Below are 23423 nucleotides of genomic sequence, written 5' to 3' on the forward strand. Positions count from 1 at the left end.
AAATAACAAAAAAAGAAAAGAAAATCTATACAGCTTTCTCCCTAGAATATCCTTCATCTGCTGCCACTCACTGATAACAGGATGCCATGCCTGTTGTAGAGGATGGGAATTCTAGAACATGGTAGTTTCCAGGAGACTGATGCTAGGCCCCAAACCCCACCTGGCTTCTGTGGAAGAGCCAAGGAGTCCTGGCAATGTGCCGTTAAAGCAACCAATCAAAAAGGATCTCTGACAGCATTAAGACGATTAAAAATCCTTGCCACTTTGACAAGACAACAGAGGAAAATAAACACACCAAAGATGGAATTACTTTTTGCCTTTAAAGCTCACTCACCTTCTTAGCAGCAGGATCCCCTCTGGATTGATGATATGATGGAGACATTTTTACCTGGGGAAAAAAAGGCAAACATTTTAACATCTTTTTAGTTACAGCCTAGTTTTATTTGATTCACCTTCAAAAAAATTCAACAATCTGGTGCAATTGAGATAAAACAGATATTTTCACAAGAATGATGAATAGATTTTATGTTAAGTCCCATCAAAATTTTTCTAGAGATCAAAAAGTCAGTTGTTAGCCAAGATAAAAATATGATTAGGGTAAGAGAAATGGAACAGATGGCTCAAATTGGTTTTAATCAAATGGTGAGGAACTAAATAGATATAGAGCCTTGGTGATATTGTTAATCAACTGATGTAATAAGCAATGGCAGCATTTCTTGCAGAGGTCAGTAAAAAGGAATGAACACTTGATAAAATAATGTAAATGCACCTCAAATAATTATGCTGAGTGAAAGAAGTCAAAGAACAAAGCACATGTTTTATAATTCCATGTATCTTAAATTCTAGAAAATGCTAACTATGTGACAGAAAGCTACTCCGTGATTGCCAAGGAACTGAGTAAATTTTGGTGATGGCAGACAAGGCTATTATCTTGATTGTCATAAAGAATTCATGGATGTGTGTTTTTATCAAATTTGTACTTTGTTTATGTATAGTTTATATCAATTATTACCTCAAAAAGCATTTAAAGAAATTTATGGAATTTTCTAAGTGGTTGGAAAGAAATTTATAGAGGACTTTGGGGTTTATATTTTGCCCCTGGAGCCTCAATTTCTCTCTCTGCTTCCCTGCTGCCTTGAGCTGAGCAACTTTTCTTCTCTGTGCTCCTCCACCATAATGTTTCTGCACTGGAGCCAGCAGCCCAAGGATTGAATCCTCTGAAACCAAAGCCCATGTCCCCAGACCCAACAGTAACCTCATAGACTCTAGGCCTACTGCCCCCCGGAGAACATAGCCCTGGGAACACTGCAGAAAACCAATACCTGAATCAACACTGAATCAAAAAGAGAATGCAAGCCACATGTGTCATTTTAAATTTGCTAGTGGCCACATTCAGAAGAAAAGGAACCCAGATGGAGGAACTAAGGCATGGGAGATCACCCACAAAGTCACTTTGAGGAGCCAAGAGTGGAAGCTATGATCAGTAGGCCCCAAGCATGGAGTCAAGATTCAGTTAAACAGGGTTGGGGATATGGCTTAGTTGATAGAGTGCTTGCCTTGCATGCACAAGGACCCAAGTTCAATCCCCAGCACCACAAAAAAAAAAAAAAAAAAAAAAAAAAAAAAAAAAGATTCAGTTAAACATGAAGACACAATAACAAGAAGAAAGAAGAAAAAGAAGTTATGCAGATAGTATGCTGGACAGAAAACAACAAGCATACCAAGCATGCTGGCTAAATGCACTTTCCTCAAAACTTTGTCAACAGCATTAAAGGACAATGTTAATGAATGATAGCAAGGAGCCCAGCATACAGTAGGTGCTTGATAAGTACTAGTTTTTCTCAAGCTATATAGTTTGAATTTCTATGAACAAGTGTTTTTCATTCATATGTGGTCAATCTTTAGTGTAGAACCTAAAACACTTTCAAATCATTTTTAAAAAGATGTCTATTTTAAATAAAGAAAGAAATGTTTCATGGTTCAGACAGAATGGGCAAACAATATTTTGGAGAGATGTGTAAGCAAACACTATTAAATAAAATTTGTGTTTTCTCAAAAAAAAATGGAAATTTAGAGCTTTACATGCTATGTTGGAAAATAAGGCTGAAAAGAAGGGCCTACACTTCCAATTTGAGGAACTAGAAATACAAGATCAAAATAAAACCAAACTAAGCAGAAGGAAGAAAATAATACAGAGCTAATATCAAACAGAGAATATTAACAAAGCCAAAGGTTGTTTCTTTGAAAAGATCAGTGAAATTGATCATAAGTTAAATGAAAAAGACACATTCCTTAAAAAACAGAACTTACAAAACTGGACCCAAGATGACACCAAAAATATGAACAATCTTCTTATCTATTAAAGAAATTGAATTTTTTAAATCTTCCCACAGTGAAATTTCCAAGTCCACTTGGAATTCTAGCAAATATTAAGCATGTAGAAACTAATGTATGAAATTAGAACAGCCACTTTTTAATTAACAAGAAAAATATAATTATTACTGTCAGTACTTCAATAGCTATTAGACATGATATGTCTAGAATGATGAAGAGGGGTATAAGGACTCAGCAACTGCTCTCAAGATTTCAGACTTCTTCCAACTCAGGTCTAATTATGAATCAATAGAATTCAGAAGATGAAGATGTTTCCTCTTACTGTTACATCACCATTCAGGTAGGACCAGGTTGCAGGCTTTTTCACTTTTCACTGACTTTAAGAATAACTTCAGAAAACATACCTCAGCTGAAGGATCAAAACTGCTGGCTTTTCAGACTGCTCTTTCAGATTTAGCAGGTCTGCAAAAATTAGAATTGACAGTCCTTGCTGTAACATACCATGACACTAGTACTCTGGAATTCTCTCCAGATGTGTGATGTAGCTAGCAAAAAGTGATCCAATTTTAACTCCTGCTATGCTCGTTTTGAAAATGGAGAAAATAGATTTTCAAAGCAAAGTAGATATTTAAGCTTAAAAAAATGACCTCATGAAAGAATCTGCAGACTTTTAAAAACAAGCCAAGAAATAGATTTAGTGGTGGACAATTTATCTGAGAAGGCTGTTCTCTGGAGATTAAGTCAGAGAGTGTTTGATGTGGCAACAGAAATGGTTCAGTATCCCTCATGAAAGGTCTTATTTTTCATTTAACAGGATTCCTTCTGGAAATGCTTTAGGCAGTACAGCTTAAAAGAGATACTTTAAATCCAGGTGTGTAGACACTAGGTCTGGGGATATGGATGATATACTGAGCTATGGCCTTAATAATGCTGAACTTCTGTGATCTTTGTTAATAAAATGATTCCTGATTTAAGCAACCTGAGTTGAAGTTTAAAAGCAATAGGAATGCCTTCCTTATCATTTTGCTTTTAAAAAATTCTCTCTCTCTCTCTCTCTCTCTCTCTCTTTTTGTTTTGTTTTTTGCAGTTCTGGGGACTGAACCAGGTATGGCATATGCAAGGGAAGCACTCCACCACTGACCTATACCGTCAGTGCTTTTTTTTTTTTTTTTTAAATAGCCTTATTTTTCTGATTACAAAAGGGATACATGGGCACTGATGGAAAGTTAGAAAATACAAAAGAGCTGATGTGATTCTGCAATTTGTATTTGGGGTAAAAATGGGAGTTCATAACCCAATTGAGTCAAATGTATGAAAGATGATATATCATGAGCTTTGTAATGTTTTGAACAACCAATAAAAAAAATACAAAAGAGCAAACAATGCAAATAAAAACCACAATCCAACCATGGAGCAAGAACTACTATTAACATTTGGAATCACACTGTTTTTTGATCTTTTCATGTTGTAGGTTATGTGTATTTATTTAGCCATCCCAGTATTTTTCTATAATGGATTTTTCATGATGAAGAGAGGTATAAGGACTGCTCTAAAGATCTCAGGCTTCTGATGATTACAAAGCAATTCATTCATTGTATAAACATACTATAACTAATTTACCTAACAATATGCTGTTGGAACATTTTGGTTGTTTTCTATTTTTTTTTAATTATTCAAAAGGTTGTCATAGTATCCTTATATGTAACACTTGGAGCACAAGATTTATTATTTACATTGGACAGTTTCTTATAAGCTGCTGAATCAAAGGGGTATAAACATTTAGAAATTTCTATCACCAGTACTTCTCCTAACAAGAAGGTCCACAAATGTTTTTCCTATAATTCTGAAATCCCAAAAAAGCTCTGAATCTAAAAGGATTGCTCTAAAAAAAAACCCTCTGGCACCAAAAGTCATCTGGCAACAAACCCTGACCTGAGCTGAAGTGAGGCTATGTATAGCCTTTATCTCACATGAGCATTTGAGTGTGGGATGCTGCCCAAGTCCACACACAGACTGTTATATAATGTACAATACCAGCACCATATTGCCCTTCTTTTAGCACTTTACAAATGTCAATTGGCCTCTGTTTTCCTAAATGAGAAGTCAGCCATCATTCTTATTGTTGTTTTATCCAGTTTGACTATGACTGTGGTTTTCTTTATATTTACGCTGATAGAGTTGGTCTTTGTTTTTTTTTTTTTTTTTTTTTTTTGTTCTATGGATTCATGTTTTTCAGAAAATTTGAGAAAATACCAGACTTTATCAGGTCAAACTTCCCAAGTCTCCTTCTTTTTCTTGTTTCCTCATCATGTTTTAAAATTCCAAACATGCACACAACACAAACTTGATATTGTTTCATGGGTCACTAAGAGTTCTTCACACTTTTTCAATTCTTTTGTCTCCATGTTTTTTTAATAGTAAATTCTATTGAACTGTCTTCAAATTTAGTAATAATGTTTTTTCTCAGTGTTCTCTGAGATGCTGTTGACATACTACAAAATTTTGTTTTATCTCGAGAATTCATTTTTTTGTTTTTTTAATGTAAATTTTTAAAATTTATATATGAAGCAGAATGCATTACAATTCTTATTACATACATAGAGCACAATTTTTCATATCTCTGGTGTTATACATAGTATGTTCACACCAATTCGTGTCATCATACATGTACTTTGGATAGTAATGATCATCACATTCCACCATCATTAATTACCCCATGCCCTCCCTTCCCCTCCAACCCCTCTGCTCTATCTAGAATTGTCCATTCCTCTCATGCTCCCACACCCTATCCCACTATGAATCAGCCTCATTTGGCATTTGTTTTTTGGGGATTGGCTAACTTCATTTAGCATTATCTTCTCTAACTCCATCCATTTACTTTCAAATGCTGCGATTTTATTCTCTTTTATTGCTGAGTAATATTCCATTGTGTATACTACATGCCACATTTTTTATCCATTCATCTATAATTTTTATTTCATAGTTTTATTTCATAGTTTGTATTTCCATGCTGACAGTTCCCCATGTGTTTAATCATCTTAGTCATCTCTTCCTCCAGATCTTTTAAGATATTTATAATTGCCATTTAAATTTTTTTTTAGATGTTGATGGACCTTTATTTTATTCATTTATTTATACCTGGTGCGGAGAATTGAATCCAGTGCCTCACACATGCTAGGCAGGCGTTGTACCACTGAGCCCCAGACTCGGCCCTTTATAATTGCCATTTAAAGTCCTTAATTGCCAGTCCCAACATCTGAGTCATTCATAGGTCTGCTTCTACTGATGCTTTTTCTTTTGATTTTAGGTTATATTTTCTTTCTTATCATTGATCCTATCATAGTTTAGGCTTTGACTGTATTAGAGAGCATTGGTTTTATTTTGCCCTTAGTTTTGGGGAAGGCTTATTCCTAAATTACAGCTTTTCTGTAGTTTCAACACAAAATCTGAAATATGTATCAAAGTATTGAACATAAGAGGATTTACATTCAAAACTCAGCACCAGGCAGCTGCTGAAATCTCTGCTCAGTTCTTTAGTCCTCCTGATGTTGCTTTCTAATAGGTTTCTTGGAGCACTGTGTTTGTATATTTTAGAATGCTAAAGAGAATTTGAGGCTCCATATTCTTTTTGCAATCTGCCTCCCTCAATTTATAGCTAGTCTTGACCAAGAATGCTACTTTCTGCTTCATCTCTTCCTCAGTATTCCAAGGCAAACCAAGAAGGACTCTAGGGAAAAGCTAGACATCTAGGTTAAATGCAGACAGGCCTTCAGTTGCTTTCCTTCTTTCAAGGTTTATGTTTTCCACAGTTTCTGTCTATTTCTGGTTGCTTTCTATGTATTCATATGTTGTTCAGAGCTTATAATTCATTGCAGGAATCATCCAATACAGACTGCTCTGCCATTACTAGAACTGGAACTCTGTTACATGTCTCCATTTTTTTTTTTTTTCTGGTACTCGCCCTACTGCTGCTTCTTCAAATTACAAGTACATTTAGCCACCTGAAGTTATTCGTTGATGCTCTACTCATTTCAGTATTTTTTCTCTCTGTGTTTGATTTGAGATAGTCTGTACTGCTATACATTAAAGCTCTCTAATTATTTCTTCTGAAATCCCATTCTGCTATTAATCTCATCCAGTATATTCTTTATTTCAGACATTAAAATTTTAGCCTCTAGATGTTCCATTAACTTTTTCTAACTTTCATATCTCTGTTCAACAAGTTCAGTATTTTTATCACTCCTTAAAATACAGAACACAATAATAATGACTTTAAATGTCCTTGTCTACTAATTCTATTATCTGTGTCATTTCTGGGTCAGTTTCAACAAATTTTTCTTGCTCTCCATTATCTTATATTTTCCTCCTTCCTAGCATGCCTGGTAATTTTTTAAACTTATTTTTTATCTTTAGGTGGACAGAATATCTTTATTTTACATTTATATGGTGCTGAGGATTGAACCCAGCGTCTCATGCATGCCAGGCAAATACTCTACCACTGAGCCACAATCCCAGCCCCGCCTGGTAATTTTTGATCAAATGCCCGACATTGTAAATTCTATCTTGATGGGTGTCAGATATATTTTAAATTCTTAGTATGTCCTTGAGCTTTGTTCTGGGATGTAGTTAAGATACTTTGAAATAGTTTGACCTTTTTAGGTTTTGCTTTTAAGTTTTATTGGATCAAAGTAATAGTAAGTCTAGGGTTATTTCCCCTACTACCATCACTGAGGTTAAAATTTTACTTAGTTCTTATTCTATCCTGTGAACTATAAAGCAGGGAGGAAAAGGCATTACTATTATTCCTAGCTCTATGTGAGTTTGGGACACTGTTCCATCTAATCCTTTTGGATGGTATGCTTTGTAACCTCAAGTAGTTTTCTCACATAAATGGGTCAGTACTCAAATACTCCAAGTTGCCTTCTGTAGATTTTTGGAGTTGCTTTCTCTCATTCCCTCTCTCTCCTGCCGAATACTCTGTCCTGGGAACCCAGTCACCTTGGCTTTCTTGGATTCCTAATTCCATCTCCTTAACTCAGAGAGTCTAATGCGCTGTTTCAGTTACCCCTTTCTGAGTCATGCAGTAATTCAAATACAACCCTAGGTTATATGTCATTTGTTTGTGGTTTCTCAGGTGTCACTATCTTCTTTTGTCTGATGTCCAATGTCATAAGAACTATTATATTTTATTCATTATTTCCAAGAAACTCCTAATGTATCTTATTCAGAAGTGCAAGTCTCTATATTATCTTTGTAAAATCCAAAACATTCTGAATTCTGAAATGTACCTGGCTTAAGTGAACTTGGCAGTCCCACAAGTAGTGTAGAAAAATGTCTGTTCTCTCAAACTCTTATTATCTTAGTCTGTTTTCTGCTACTATGACAGGCTACCACAGACTGGGTGAACTATGTACAAAAGAAGTTAATTTGGCTCATGGTTCTTGAGGCTGAAAAGTCCAAGATGAATGGGGCACATTGGTGACAGCCTTGTGCTGTGTCACAACATGGTAGAGGGCATCCCATGGTGAGAGTAAGGGAGAGTGCTACCTAGCTCAGGTCTTTTTCCTAATAAGATCATGGGGACTTCATCTCATGACCTCATCTAATCCTAACTTCCTCCCCGAAAACCCCACCTCCAAATATGATTAACATGTGAATCTGGGGGTTAAGTTTCTAACATATTGACTTTTTCAAACCATTGCACTTACAAATATAAATATATTTATATTTGTAATTTATATTTGTAATATATATATATATATATTTATGTTTATCTAGTTATATTTTAATGTGTGTCCATTTAATGTATGCTTTTAAAAATTTGCCAGTTGAGTACATGTTGCTATTTTAACATGCAGTTCTTTGATAACTGGTAAAATATTTTTTCACATTTAACTGTTTACCAGAATTTTTTATGTCCCTGGTTTTTATTTCCATCAGTCTTAGTTCCACATAAAGAAGGAAAGGACTTACTTGGTACTAATGTCATCCCTAGGTCTCTTGGACACAGGAAGGTGTATAGATTTAAAGCATTAAGCATCTGATTATTAAACAGTTCTGAAGAAGAGGTAAGGGGTGGATAGGTACTATAGATATGACTGTCTATACATTTTCCATAATCATATCCCTCCCTTTGTTTTAAACTCTTCAATGTTTCGTACTAAGAATAAAAACCAAATCCTTTACTCAGGTCTTGTCTACCTACCTCTTCAATCTCATTCTTTCAGTCAGTATGCTATGTTTCAGTCACTGATTTTTCTTTCTTTCTTTTTTTTTTTTTTTTTCAGATAAAATCTTGCTATGTTACCCAGGCTGGTCTTAAACTCCTAGGTTCAAGTGATATTCCTGCCTCAGTCTCCCAAGTAGCTGGGACTGCATGTGTGTACCCCTGCACCCAGAGTAGTCACTAACTTTTTTTCAGGTCCTGGAACAAATCATTCCCCTCTGCAGATCCTTTGTGATTGTTCTTTTGTTGTCTGAAATGTTGTTCATGTGGCCGGTACCTTTGTATCCCCTGGTTCTGGGCTTAAAGGGTGTCTCTGAAGATAGACATTCCCTGGTCATTCCATCCAAAGCAGGTTTACCTATGTTACTCTCCTCATAACATTCTATTCTTTCCCCTCACTTCAATTATTTACCTATCACAACTCAAAATTATATATTTGATACAATGTTTGCATATTTAATTATTGTCTAGCCCCCTTTTTGGTGGGTAAGGTAAATAATGAGGGGAACTATTTTTTGTTGTTGTTTACCAATGTATACTCAGTAGAGTACCAAGAAGGGTGTTTGACCCAAGGTAGGAATATGATAAATACTGGCTAATGTAATGAATCACTTAATACTTGTAATGATAACAAGATTGCTAGAAAATGGGCTAAAGTCTGTTCCCCAAATTTCATTAAGATTACCAATAATCTCTATGAACTTCTGAAACATATTAATCTTCACGTAATTTTTAACTTTAATTTTGAAGGTATCTTTTTGAGACATGTTGCTATTACAAAACAATGAAATCTCATCTTTTAGTATTTATTTTGAATTTACCCTTTCTGTAACAGGGAGCTAATTAACTCTTTAAAAGGGGGCTGGGGATGTAGCTCAGTAATAAAGTACCCCTTGGATTCAATCTCCAGTACTGCAAAACAAAAACAAAACTTTAGTGAATTTGACATAAATAATAAAAATAACTTTTCAAGTCGCATGAAATTGATAAAACCATCAGAAAAAGAAAAAATGTGGACACAACAAGGAATTAATATCAGTGTTACTATTTCATGTAAACCAAATCTGTAATTTTAGTGGGAATTCAAAATAAATCTGCAATGTATTAATAAAAATTATGACTAGTAAATGAATATAAACCACTGCATAATTACTTGGAAGTTGTAAAAACTTCTGACATTATTTACAAATTTAACTCAGAAAACAAAACATTTTTAGAAAATGCTCAGGAATATCATTTAATTCTCTTCTTTTGTAATTATTAAAGAACAAGTGGGCAGCTATATATTTAGTTCCAGTTTGTGTCCTCCTCACACATTTTATCTTTTAGTGAAAAAATGAAAACCACTCTGATAATTTTAGATGCTTCCAGATCTATACTAATAAAGGCTGACTTCACACAATATATTTTAAAGCTAATAGTGTCAAATGCTCTTGGTTTTTAAAACTTTAAAAGAAATAACAGCTTGAAAGTTTCTGGTATAATAGTATGTTAGATTACCTGCTATCAAGAACTTCAAACACTGTTAATAATGCTTAAATTGAAATTAGTGAATCTTATTTTTTAAAATTTATATCAAGCTGATTAGTGAGCAATAATCACTGTTTTAAAAAACTTAATAGTAAGCTAATTTCTTCTAATGTTAATCAATGAAAATTAAGATGGTTATTTGCGGTTAAGATGGCCGCTGCGAACGGGGAACGCTGAAGTGCTGAGCGTGGGGCTCTGAGCAGCGGCTTTAATCGAGATTTCACGCAGCTTGTTAGAGCACCTTTCACCATTAATCGGTAGCGGACCACCTTGCCAAGCAGCAGAAAAAACAAAGAATTTGAAAGAGAGACGTTTTTCTGCGCAGAGCCGCGGGCGCTTTGCGCCCATCTGCTGCCTCTTTCACTTCGCTCCCAGCAGAGAAGCTGAATACGTAATCAGCAGCGGATTGTAAGTATCTGAGACAAGGAAAGCTCAGTACACTCCCTCCTTTTTTTTTTTGAATATTTTCTATACAGGGAGAGTTAGTGGAGTGGGATTGTTGGCTGGGCTGTGGTTTTGGGGCCGAAAATCCGCTCCGCGGGAGCCGCCATTTGCTTTCTGCATGCTGTGAAATGGCTCTGTCTACATGGTCCAGCTGCCGCACCTAGAGACTGGAACTGGGCTGCTTGCTGAGTCCTATCCTCCGAAGGCGGGACCACCACCTCGAGTGCCGCGGCCGCGGTCGCTTGTTCCCTGCTGGCCCTTTGGGCAGAGCCTGTTCTGGGGTCGTTCGGCATTCCCCTGCGAGGGGACCCGTGCTCCGGAGGTGGGGGCCGGAGAGCCCAAGAGGCAGTCGCTTGGACCCCGGGAGCCAGGCACCTAGCCGAGGAGCAACAGAGGTCCTGGCGGCGCTGCTAAGGCCACGGACAAGCGCGGCGCCCGAGTGCGGCCCAGAGGTGGAGGTGACGGCAGCAGGGTTTCAGTTCTAGAAAACTGGACTGGAAACAGAAGCAGCAGTTTGTATAATCCCAAGATCTTGCTTATGCCAGGAAACTGTAAGGGTAACATGAATATCATTGAGGTGGTCTAACAAGGCGACAGGCGCGGAGAGATCAAGTCTCTGACCTCTTCAATGGTGCGGACATAGGGAGCTGTAAATTATCTAAAGCCTGCTTGCTCAGGATCACTAGGCAAAGTTGAGCTGACGTGGAGCTAGGGCGCACAGCCTGGGCCCCTCTGAAAACACACACTGAGCACGAATCAGCTGCATTCAAGCTCTGGTTCGCTTGCTTCTCGTGTCTCAGCACTAACAATCCCACTGAAATAACTAGTCGGCCCACCTGAACTCACAGAGGTAAAAGCCAACTGAGCACCATAGCCGGACCCAGAGAATCAGGAGGGACGTGGGACCTGCAGCGCAGAACTCCCGGCTGTTGCTTTCACCAGTGCTGACAACAGAGGTCCCTTGCACCAGCTACCAGGGGAGTTGCTACCTGAGGGCAAACAAGTTCGCTGGGGGCCCTCAGCCCCAAGCCATACAAACTTAGGGTCCGAGGGATGCAAACAGAAGGGGTGTGGACAGACATCCATGAAAACAGAGCTCTCAGGAGCAGCAGACCCAGCCTGTAGCCAGTATTGTGGTAAGCGTCACAGGTGAGCGGGGCCTGGATTGAGGAACCACAAGAGAAGGCCCTAGGCACTCAGGATTGGAGACCCACACAGTCTGGGAAGAAGAGCTGAGACACAGTGATTGGTTCCCACCTATCAAGAAGAGAAGCCTGGCCCAGTGGGCATAGCTCCACCTACTGGAAGAAAAGTTAATCGAGCTCTATGACTGCATTTATTATTATTATTATTTTTTTAATGATTATTATTAGTACTTTTTTATTTTACTTTTACTTTTTGTTGTTGATGTAGTTGTTGTTCTTTAACTTGCTTATTAATGGTTTCAATTTTTTTTAATTCTTTTTATTCTATTATGGATACTATTATTTTTTAAACTTTAATTTCCATTTTTTATTATCACTATAATTTTTTCTTTGTTTTAAATTTTTATTTTTTATTTTTTCATTTTTTCTTTCTTTCTTTTCACTTTTTTTCTTCTATCTTTTCAGTTCTTTTCAATTCTCTTACTTCCCCTTTCCTGAATTCTACCTGCTTACTCTCATTCTCTTTAGTGACTTCTTCCCTTCCCTTCTAATATTTCTCCTCCCAAGCATCAAATAAATCTATAAGAGTAAACAGTAACTCAGCAGTCAAACAGAACAAGAAGTAATATGAGCATAAAAAAGCAAGGAAGAAAAGGAGTACAAACAATGAAGGATAGCCTAAATAGTCAGGAGGACCTAGAGTCATCAGAAAAATGGCCATATAAAGAACTCAAGGAACACCTTAGACAGATGGAAAAGAACCTTAAAGATCACATTGAAAAGGAATTACATAAACAGATAAAAGAAGAAGTTAAGCATCTTTATCAGGAGATAGAGATTATTAAAAAAAATCAATCAATAATTCTAGAAATGAAGGAAACGATAAACCAAATTAAAAACACAATCGAGAGTATCACCAACAGAGTGGAGCAAGTAGAAGCCAGAACGTCAGATAATGAAGACAAAATATATCATCTTGAAAGGAGCCTAGCCAACTCAGATAGGCTGGTAAAAAACCACGAGAAAAACATCCAAGAGATTTGGGATAATATAAAAAAACCAAACTTACGAGTCATTGGGATAGAAGAAGGCACAGAGATTAATACCAAGGAAATGAGTAACCTGCTGAATGAAATAATTACAGAAAACTTTCCAGAAATAAAAAAGGAAACAGATATACAAATTGTAGATGCATATAGGACACCGAGCACACAAAATCACAGTAGACCAACGCCAAGACACATTGTTATGAAGATATCCAACATACAGAACAAAGAGAAAATATTAAAAGCTACAAGAGAAAAGAGGCAGGTTACATTTAGGGGTAAACCAATAAGGTTAACAACGGATTTTTCATCACAGACGCTGAAAGCGAGAAGATCCTGGAACAATGTATTTCAAACACTGAAAGACAATGGATGCCAACCAAGAATTCTGTATCCAGCAAAACTAAGCTTCAGGTATGACAATGAAATAAAAATCTTTCAGGATAAACAAAAGCTAAAAGAATTTGTAGCCAGAAAACCAGCATTGCAAAGCATCTTGAGCAAAACATTACATGAGGAAGAAATGAAAAACAATAACCAAAACCATCAGTGGGAAGTGCCTCTATAAAGTCAGAGGGTGGGGGAAAGCTAATCTTGGAGAAACAAACTAAAAGAAGATAAATAATCAAATATGGCTGGAAGTACAAACCATACATCAATAGTAACTCTAAACGTTAATGGCTTAAACTCTCCAATAAAGCGACATAGGCTGGTAACGTGGATTAAAAAAATAAATCCAACAATATGCTGCCTCCAGGAGATACATCTGATTGGAAAAGACATACACAGGCTGAAGGTGAAAGGTTGGGAAAAAATATACCACGCACACGGTCCTCGTAAGCAGGCAGGAGTGGCCATCCTCATATCGAATGAAATCGACTTCAAGACTAAATTAATCAAAAGGGATAAGGAAGGTCATTATATACTGTTAAAAGGAACCATTCACCAACAAGACTTAACAATTATCAATATTTATGCACCAAATAATGGTGCTGCGACGTTCATGAAAGAAATTCTCCTCAAGTTCAAGAATCAAATAGACCACAATACAATAATTATGGGTGACTTCAACACACCTCTCTCACCATTGGACAGATCTTCCAAACAAACGTTGAATAAAGAAACTATAGAACTCAATATCACAATCAACAACCTAGACTTAACTGATATATATAGAATATATCATCCAACATCAAGTGGCTATACTTTTTTCTCAACAGCACATGGATCCTTCTCAAAAATAGACCATATATTAAGCCATAGGGCATCCCTCAGTAAATATACAGGGGTGGAGATAATACCATGCATTTTATCTGATCATAATGCAATGAAAATGGAAATCAATGATAAAAGAAGGAAGGAAAAATCCTACATCACATGGAAAATGAACAATATGTTACTGAATGAGCAATGGGTTACAGAAGACATAAAGGAGGAAATCAAAAAATTCTTAGAGATAAATGAAAATACAGACACAACATATCGGAATCTATGGGACACAATGAAAGCAGTTTTAAGAGGGAAATTCATCGCCTGGAGGTCATACCTCAAAAAAAGGAAAAACCAACAAATAAATGAGCTCACAGTTCATCTCAAAGCCCTAGAAAAGGAAGAGCAAAACAACAGCAAATGCAGCAGAAGGCAAGAAATAATTAAAATCAGAGCGGAAATCAACGAAATTGAAACAAAAGAAACTATTGAAAAAATTAACAAAACTAAAAGTTGGTTCTTTGAAAAAATAAATAAGATCGACAGACCCCTAGCCATGCTAATGAAGAGAAGAAGAGAACTCAAATTACTAACATACGGGATGAAAAAGGCAATATTACAACAGACACTACAGAAATACAGAAGACAATTAGAAATTATTTTGAAAACCTATATTCCAATAAAATAGAGGATAGTGAAGACATCGATAAATTCCTTAAGTCATATGATTTGCCCAGACTGAGTCAGGAGGATACCCACAACTTAAACAGACCAATATCAATAGATGAAATAGAAGAAACAATCAAAAGACTACCAACAAGGAAAAGCCCAGGACCGGATGGGTATACAGCGGAGTTTTACAAAACCTTTAAAGAAGAATTAATACCAATACTTTTCAAGTTATTTCAGGAAATAGAAAAAGAGGGAGCTCTGCCAAATTCATTCTATGAGGCCAACATCACCCTGATTCCGAAACCAGACAAAGACACCTCAAAGAAAGAAAACTACAGACCAATATCTCTGATGAACCTAGATGCAAAAATCCTCAATAAAATTTTGGCGAATCGGATACAAAGGCACGTCAAAAAAATTGTACACCATGATCAAGTAGGATTCATCCCTGGGATGCAAGAATGGTTCAATATACGGAAATCAATAAATGTTATTCACCACATCAATCGACTTAAAGACAAGAACCATATGATCATCTCAATAGATGCAGAAAAAGCATTCGACAAAGTACAGCATCCCTTTATGTTCAAAACTCTCGAAAAACTAGGGATAACAGGAACTTACCTCGACATTGTAAAAGCTATTTATGCCAAGCCTCAGGCTAGCATCATTCTCAATGGAGAAAAATTGAAGGCATTCCCCCTAAAATCTGGAACAAGACAGGGATGCCCTCTATCACCACTTCTATTCAATATAGTTCTCGAAACACTGGCCAGAGCAATTAGACAAACGAAAGAAATTAAAGGCATAAAAATTGGAAAAGAAGAACTTAAATTATCACTATTTGCAGATGACATGATTCTATACCTAGAAGACCCAAAAGGGTCTACAAAAAAACTACTAGAACTAATAAATGAATTCAGCAAAGTGGCAGGATATAAAATCAACACGCACAAATCAAAGGCATTTCTGTATATCAGCGACAAAACTTCTGAAATGGAAATGAGGAAAAACACTCCATTCACAATATCCTCAAAAAAAATAAAATACTTGGGAATCAACCTAACAAAAGAGGTGAAAGATCTGTACAATGAAAACTATAAAACCCTAAAGAGAGAAGTAGAAGAAGATCTTAGAAGATGGAAAAATATACCCTGTTCATGGATAGGCAGAACTAACATCATCAAAATGGCGATATTACCAAAAGTTCTCTATAGGTTTAATGCAATCCCAATCAAAATCCCAACGGCATTTCTTGTAGAAATAGATAAAGCAATCATGAAATTTATATGGAAAAATAAAAGACCAAGAATAGCAAAAGCAATTCTAAGCAGGAAGCGTGAATCAGGCGGTATAGCGATACCAGATCTCAAACTATATTACAGAGCAATAGTAACAAAAACAGCATGGTACTGGTACCAAAACAGGCGGGTGGACCAATGGTACAGAATAGAGGACACAGAGACTAATCCACAAAGCTACAACTATCTTATATTTGATAAAGGAGCTAAAAGCATGCAATGGAGGAAGGATAGCATCTTCAACAAATGGTGCTGGGAAAACTGGAAATCCATTTGCAACAAAATGAATCTGAATCCCCTCCTTTCGCCATGCACAAAAGTTAACTCAAAGTGGATTAAGGAGCTAGATATCAAATCAGAGACTCTGCGTCTGAAAGAAGATAAAGTTGGCTCCGATCTACATATTGTGGGGTCGGGTTCCAAATTCCTTAACAGGACACCCATAGCACAAGAGTTAATAACAAGAATCAATAAATGGGACTTACTTAAACTGAAAAGTTTTTTCTCAGCAAGAGAAACAATAAGAGAGGTAAATAGGGAGCCTACATCATGGGAACAAATTTTTACTCCTCACACCTCAGATAGAGCCCTAATATCCAGAGTATACAAAGAACTCAGAAAAGTAAACAATAAAAAAACAAATAACCCAATCAACAAATGGGCAAAAGACCTGAACAGACACTTCTCAGAGGAGGACATACAATCAATCAATAAGTACATGAAAAAATGCTCACCATCTCTAGCAGTCAGAGAAATGCAAATCAAAACCACCCTAAGATACCATCTCACTCCAGTAAGATTGGCAGCAATTATGAAGTCAAACAACAACAAGTGCTGGCGAGGATGTGAGGAAAAGGGTACACTTATACATTGCTGGTGGGTCTGCAAATTGGTGCAGCCAATTTGGAAAGCAGTATGGAGATTCCTGGGAAAGCTGGGAATGGAACCACCATTTGACGCAGCTATTGCCCTTCTCGGACTATTCCCTGAAGACCTTAAAAGAGCTTACTATAGGGATACTGCTACATCGATGTTCATAGCAGCACAATTCACAATAGCAAGACTGTGGAACCAACCTAGATGCCCTTCAATAGATGAATGGATAAAAAAAAAGTGGCATTTATACACAATGGAGTATTACTCTGCATTAAAAAATGACAAAATCATGGAATTTTCAGGGAAATGGATGGCACTAGAGCAGATTATGCTAAGTGAAGCTAGCCAATCCCTAAAAAACAAATGCCAAATGTCATCTTTGATATAAGGAGAGCAACTAAGAACAGAATAGGGAGGAAGAGCATGAGAAGAAGATCACCATTAAATGGGGTCTAGTGGGGGGAGGGAAAGAGAGAGAGAAGGGAAACTGCATGGTAAAGGAAGGACACCCTCACTGTTATACAAAATTACATATAAGAGGAAGTGAGGGGAAAGGGGAAAAAAACAAGAGAGAGAAATGAATTACAGTAGATGGGGTAGAGAGAGAAGATGGAAGGAGAGGGGAGGGGAGGGGAGGGGGGATAGTAGAGGATAGGAAAGGCAGCAGAATACAACAGACACTAGTATGGCAATATGTAAAAAAGTGGATGTGGAACCGATGTGAATCTGCAATATGTATACGGGGTAAAAATGGGAGTTCATAATCTGCTTGAATCGAATGTACGAAAGATGATATGTCAAGAGCTTTGTAATGTTTTGAACAACTAATAATAAAAAAAAGTGACCAAAAAAAAAAAAGAAGACTCAATATTGTTAAGGTATCAACTTTTTCCAAGTTGATCTACAGATTCAACCTAATCTCAAAAAAACTTAAGAAATGATTTTTTTTTTTTTTTTTTGGAAACCAACATGCTAACTTTAGAACTTATAATGAAAGGCAAAGGAGTAGAATGGTCAAAGGTTAGAACAAAGTTGGAAGACTAATACTACCTGATAACCAGATTTACTAGAAAGCTACATTACTAGAGAAAGGACACACAGACCAGAATGAAGCAAAACATAAGATTCAGAAATAGACCCACACATATACAGTAGACTGACTTTATCTAAAATGCAGAAGCAAGTCAACAGATATCTGCACACAAAAGAAGGAATCTCCATACATATTTCATATCCTATGTAAGAATGGGGTTATAGTGATTGCCTGGAGTTGAGGTCCAACCAGGAAAGGTTGACTACCAAGAAATATGAGTCTTTTGAAGGGAGGAATTAACATTGCTCTATATCTTTTTTTTTTTTTTTGTACCGGGGATTGAACACAGGGGCACTTGACCACTGAGCCACATCCCCAGCCCTTTTTAAGTGTTTTATTTAGAGACAGGGTCCCACTAAGTTGTTTAAGGCCTCACTAAGTTGCTGAGGCTGGCTTTGAACATGTGATCCTTCTGCCTTAGCCTACCAAGCCTCTGGAATTACAGGAATGTGACACCACGTCTGGCTAAAATTGCTCTATATTTTGACTGTGGAGGTGGTTGTCAATCTTCACAAGTGAATTTTCCCATTTATAAATTTTTTAAAGGAGAAAAGTCTATTTTAGTGCTAAATATTGTCTATAAAGAATGAAAGCATATCTAATTGGTAATATCCAGGCAAGAAGATTCATGTAATCTTAGGTTGGTTATGTTGGGATATAACTAAAAGGAAAAATACTAAAGAGCCCCAAGATGTAATGCCTGAAGCATGTGCATAAAAAAAGTTCACTCATTTGCATTAGATTCAGTCTAGAAAATGATGGAAATCACATCTTGTCTTTTCTTCTTTAATACTTTTATTCCATTTATTTTTATGTGGTGCTGAGGATCAAACTTAGGGCCTCACATGTGCTAGACAAACACTCTGCCACTGAGCTACAGCCCCAGCCCAAGTCCTGTCTTTTTTGAATGCAAACAAGAAAGTGTTTTACATGACTAGTTAGTGAAATTTTCAGTATGGAAACCATACCAAACATCTTTGTCTGTATGTCTTGTAGTCATCTCTAATTTCAGCAATGAATTATCTTATTTCTAAAGCTGTTGTTTATTGTTCTGTTAGTAAGTAGTACAACCATCTTGTGCTGTTGTTCAATAAAGAGACCTGCATGTAATTTTTGAATCCTCCTTCTGTCTTTTCCACTCTATTTTACAAATTTACTTATCAAGTTATGATAATTCTATTTCTTACATAGAGCATCTCTGTTGCAAATTCTCTTTTGGATGAAACTAGAAGTTGAGTATGATTCAATCTAGAGGGTGAGAGTGATAGAGATGAGGCTAGTGAAGTGAGCAAGAACCATATTAATTATTTTGATGTTGTGCTCATCTCAAACACATTTCAAATAAGTATTTTCTTCTCCAACTCCAGTTCTACCATTTTAGTATAAATTACCACATCTCTACTTCAACAGTCTATTCGTCTCTTTATATCCATTCTTGCTTCCATTTTTTTTTTTTTTTGTACTGGAGATTGAACTTAGGGATGTTTTACCATTGAGCTAGATTCTCAGGACATCCTCCTCTTTTTTGGGGGGTGAGGCTACCTGGATTGAACCCAGGGTGGTTTAACCAGTGAGCCACATCCCCCAGACCTTTTTGATATGAGACAGGGTCTCACTATGTTGCTTGAGGCTCACTAAGTTGCTGAGGCTGGCTTTGAATTCTTCATCCTCCTGCCTCAGCCTCCTGAGTGGCTGGATTACAGGCGTGCACCACCATGTCCAGCCAAGGACCTCCTCACCTTTAAAGAAATTTTTGAGACACAGTCTCATAAGCTATTATCCATCCTGTGAGCCTCCTGCCCCAGTCTCCTGAATTGTTGGGATTTCAGGCTTGTGCTGCTGTGCTTGACTCTTGCTTCCATTTTAATTTATTTTCTGCATTGCAGTTAGAGTGTTCTTTTTGAAATACTGTTTGGAAGAAGGGAAAAAAACGCTCTTCTGATCAGTTCATATAATTTCTTCCTTAAAACCCATCCCTGAGCTGGGTGTGGAGCACATGTCTGTAATCCCAGCAGCTTGGGAGGCTGTGGCAGGAGGATTGCAAGTTTAAAGCCAGCCTCGGCAAAAGCGAGTGCTAAGCAACGCAGTGAGACCCTGTCTCTAAATAAAATACCAAATAGTTCTGGGGATGTGGCTCAGTGGTGAGTGCCCCCGAGTTCAATCCCTGGTACCAAAAAACATAAAACAAAACAAAAATAACCCATCCATGGCCAGATGTGGTGGTACAGGGACTCAAGATGCTAAGGAGGGAGAACTGCAAGTTCAAGGCTAGTTGGGAACGTAGCAAGACCCCGTCTCAAATAAAAAAGTAAACAGGATTAGGAATGTAGCTTAGTGGTGAAGTACCCTTGGGTTAAAAACAAACAAACAAACAACCTCTCCATTTCTTCCTATTCTTTTAGTGCAAACATTAAAATAACTAATATAGTCTGGTTCACCTATCTAGCCTCATCTCCTATTACTCCCTTTCACTCCACAGATTCATTATGCTTGACTTTTAGCTCTATGTGCCTTTCTGCTTCAGAGTAGAGATGCTGTTTGTTCTGCACAGTGTTCCACTGCCTACAGTGCTACTTCTCTTGCCTGCCTTTCTTTCTAAATTTCTCTTGCTTCCTCCTTTTATTCCTTCAAGGCTAGCACTTGTAGAAAATCTTCTATAACCTTTCATGTTTGGTTTATATATATATATTTTTTTTCATTCATTCCTGGGAGCACTTAAAACCTGTGGAATCTCCTGAGTGATAAGAGTCTCTTTTGTATGCTAATGACATGATGGGTGGCTAGGCCCCTGGATAGCTTTGGGATGATGGTTGGTTGCCAGAAAGACCAAGCCATAAATACAGATTTTGAATTTTCTGCCCCACTTCCTAATTTCTGGGGAGGTGAGAGAGGCTAGAGATCAACTTCAATCACAAATGACCAAAGATTTAATCAACCATGTGTACATAATAACATCTCTAAATACTGGGGCCTAAGGATCTTCTGGGTGGGTGAAGGCACAGACTTGTTGGAAAGGTAGTGGCCCAGAGAAGGCATGGAATCTTTGTGTTTATGCCCAACCAAGTTGTAGCCTTTATAAAAACATTAGTAAATGTAAATAAGGTGTTTTCCTCAGTTCTGTGAGTTATTCTACTAAACTATCAAAACTGGGGGTGGGTTGTTGGGACCCCTGAATGTGTAGCCAACTTGGACAGAAGTGTGCTACCATGGTTGTAACCTTCCATCTGACATGAGAGAAGCCTTGTGGGTCTAAACACTTAAACCATTAAATCTCTAACTTCAAGTTCTTAAGAGTATTGAATTAAATTGTTGGACTCTCAGTTGGTGTCCAGAGAATGAATAGAATTTTGGTGTCAGAACTGGTGCTGAAAAGAAAACATAACACATTTAGAATTAGAACTCGGGAGCATGTATTAAAAATCTGCTTATAATTTTACTGCCTGTAAACAAGACAAGATCATATTTGTCTTGGCTACCCTTTTATCTCCAGCACCTAGCAGAGTGCCTGGCATACTGCTCAATATGCACTTGGAGAATATGTAAAAAGAATGTCTGCTTCTTAATACTGAAATTCTAAACTCTTATCTGGGAGAAAAGCTGGTCGTGGGTCTGCTTCTGATAAAACACTGAAAGTTGACGACACAAAAAGAGTAAAGTAACTGGACTAGGTTTCACTATGTGATGTGAAGCCTGATTATAGGATAGTGTGGAACAGAAGAAGGGGCAAGATGCAGCAAATGTAGTTAGAATTCAAAGAGGAAATATAGTGAGTACAGCACAATATAAGGACACAGCCCTAGTAAATTATTCACATTGAACCCCTTGCGTTGTCAAGTTCTGTTTCCCCAAAAGCTATCAGGCAGGAGAGTTCAAACTCTGCTCCACTGCCCGTTTTTAATGGACATCATTACCCTAAGTGCATGTATGAAGATATGAATGGTGTGACTCTACTTTGTGTACTACCAGATATGAAAAATTGTGCTCTATGTGTATAATATAAATTGTATCACATTCCGCTGTCACATATAACAAATCAGAATAAATAAAAAAATTGCAAAATAAAAAAAATGCTATAAAATAAATTAAAATTGTCTAATCCATTAATCAGACTCTGAAGGCAATGAAAAACTTCTCAGGGAACACCAGAGCATCAAGATTTTTAAAGAAAGTTATCAAATTGAGAAAACCACATACAGCACACCCATGTTGGCCACCTTGTCCATCATCAGCACTGTAGAAGTGGTGAGTATACTCTTGTGCATGGTAAATGTCCTTCACCTGTGGGACTGTGAATGTCCATCACCTGTGGGACTGTGAATGTCCTTCACCTGTGGGACAGCTAATGTCTTTCACCTGTGGGACGGCTAATGTCCATTACCTGTGGGACAGTAAATGTCCTTCACCTGTGGGACGGCTAATGTCCATCACCTGTGGGACGGCTAATGTCCTTCACCTGTGGGACTGTGAATGTCCTTCACCTGTGGGACGGCTAATGTCCATCACCTGTGGGACAGTAAATGTCCTTCACCTGTGGGACAGCTAATGTCCATCACCTGGGGAATGGTAAATGTCCTTAATATTTGTTAAGTACTCATCTGTACTTGCTGACCTCTTACTCTGTCAAAGGTTCTTAAAAGTACACTCATGAGTATATCCTCCCTGTTCAGCTCGTTTCAAGGTTTTTAAAAGGAGAACATATCTTCTTGGGTTTTGGTGCTGAGCAGAGAGGAGAGGTCCTTCAAACACTAAATAGGATTTAATAGAGGACAGTCAGGTAAATCTGTTGAGAGTGATATGGAGCCGGAAGAAAATGAGCCCAGGACCAAAGGACATTGGCAAGAAAAGACCATGTGCACTTTGCCACTGAAACGAGTCTTACCTGTGATGGTGTTATCTTTCCCTTTTTAATTTCAGATGAATTCTCACTTGGTTTTCCTACTTGTTTACTTGAGTTGCATTTGTAGCACGTCCATCTTGTTTGGCCCTCAATTTCGATGGTGCATTCTTTGTTTTGTAGACAGAATGAATGATACAAATGGCCACAGCTGCAAAATGAAGTTAACCAACTCACACTTTCCATTGTCATAAGTCCATAAAGTATGATAGAGTGTACTTATATACAATAAAGGCTCTAACAATCTGGAATGTACTGATGCTGGTACAGGACAAGAAATAGAAAAAGGAATGTATTCACTGTTGTCCTCTCTTTTTAAAAATCCTAACAAACATATCTGTATCCTTAAGTTGTGAGTAGGAATAGAATCATAGTTCTCATGGAAGATAAGCTGAACTTCTGTTCATTTCTCAAAATTCTGACCGTATTTTCAGGTTAAAAAAGGACAAGCAGAAAAAATCATAATAACACAAGTAGCTTGAAAACACCATGAGTGGTCTGTCTCACTGAACTCAAGACAAGAGTTATGTTTAGATAAAACACTGACAAAAAACTCATTGCTACAGTAAATTCTTGCAGTATTTCTATGAAGATGTTCCAAAAGAACTTTTAGTACCAAAAGGGCTTTTGGAAGGTGAGCACTGATTATGCCT

The 23423-nt window shown here is 37.3% G+C and overlaps 1 protein-coding gene across 1 annotated transcript in view; it reads right to left on the reverse strand.

Annotated features, from left to right (window-relative positions):
* The window catches only part of Vps8 (VPS8 subunit of CORVET complex), a 253801-nt gene that overhangs the window by 30767 nt on the left and 199611 nt on the right, over positions 1-23423 (reverse strand). Inside the window, exons 44-45 of the mRNA XM_077795024.1 lie at positions 22756-22921; positions 335-388 (exon numbers count right to left, since the gene is read on the reverse strand). Coding sequence (XP_077651150.1) covers positions 335-388; positions 22756-22921 — 220 coding nt within the window. The remainder of the gene's footprint in view (positions 1-334; positions 389-22755; positions 22922-23423) is intronic.

Source organism: Urocitellus parryii, chromosome 2 (assembly GCF_045843805.1).
Source record: "Urocitellus parryii isolate mUroPar1 chromosome 2, mUroPar1.hap1, whole genome shotgun sequence".
In the NCBI taxonomy this organism is placed as follows: domain Eukaryota; kingdom Metazoa; phylum Chordata; class Mammalia; order Rodentia; family Sciuridae; genus Urocitellus; species Urocitellus parryii.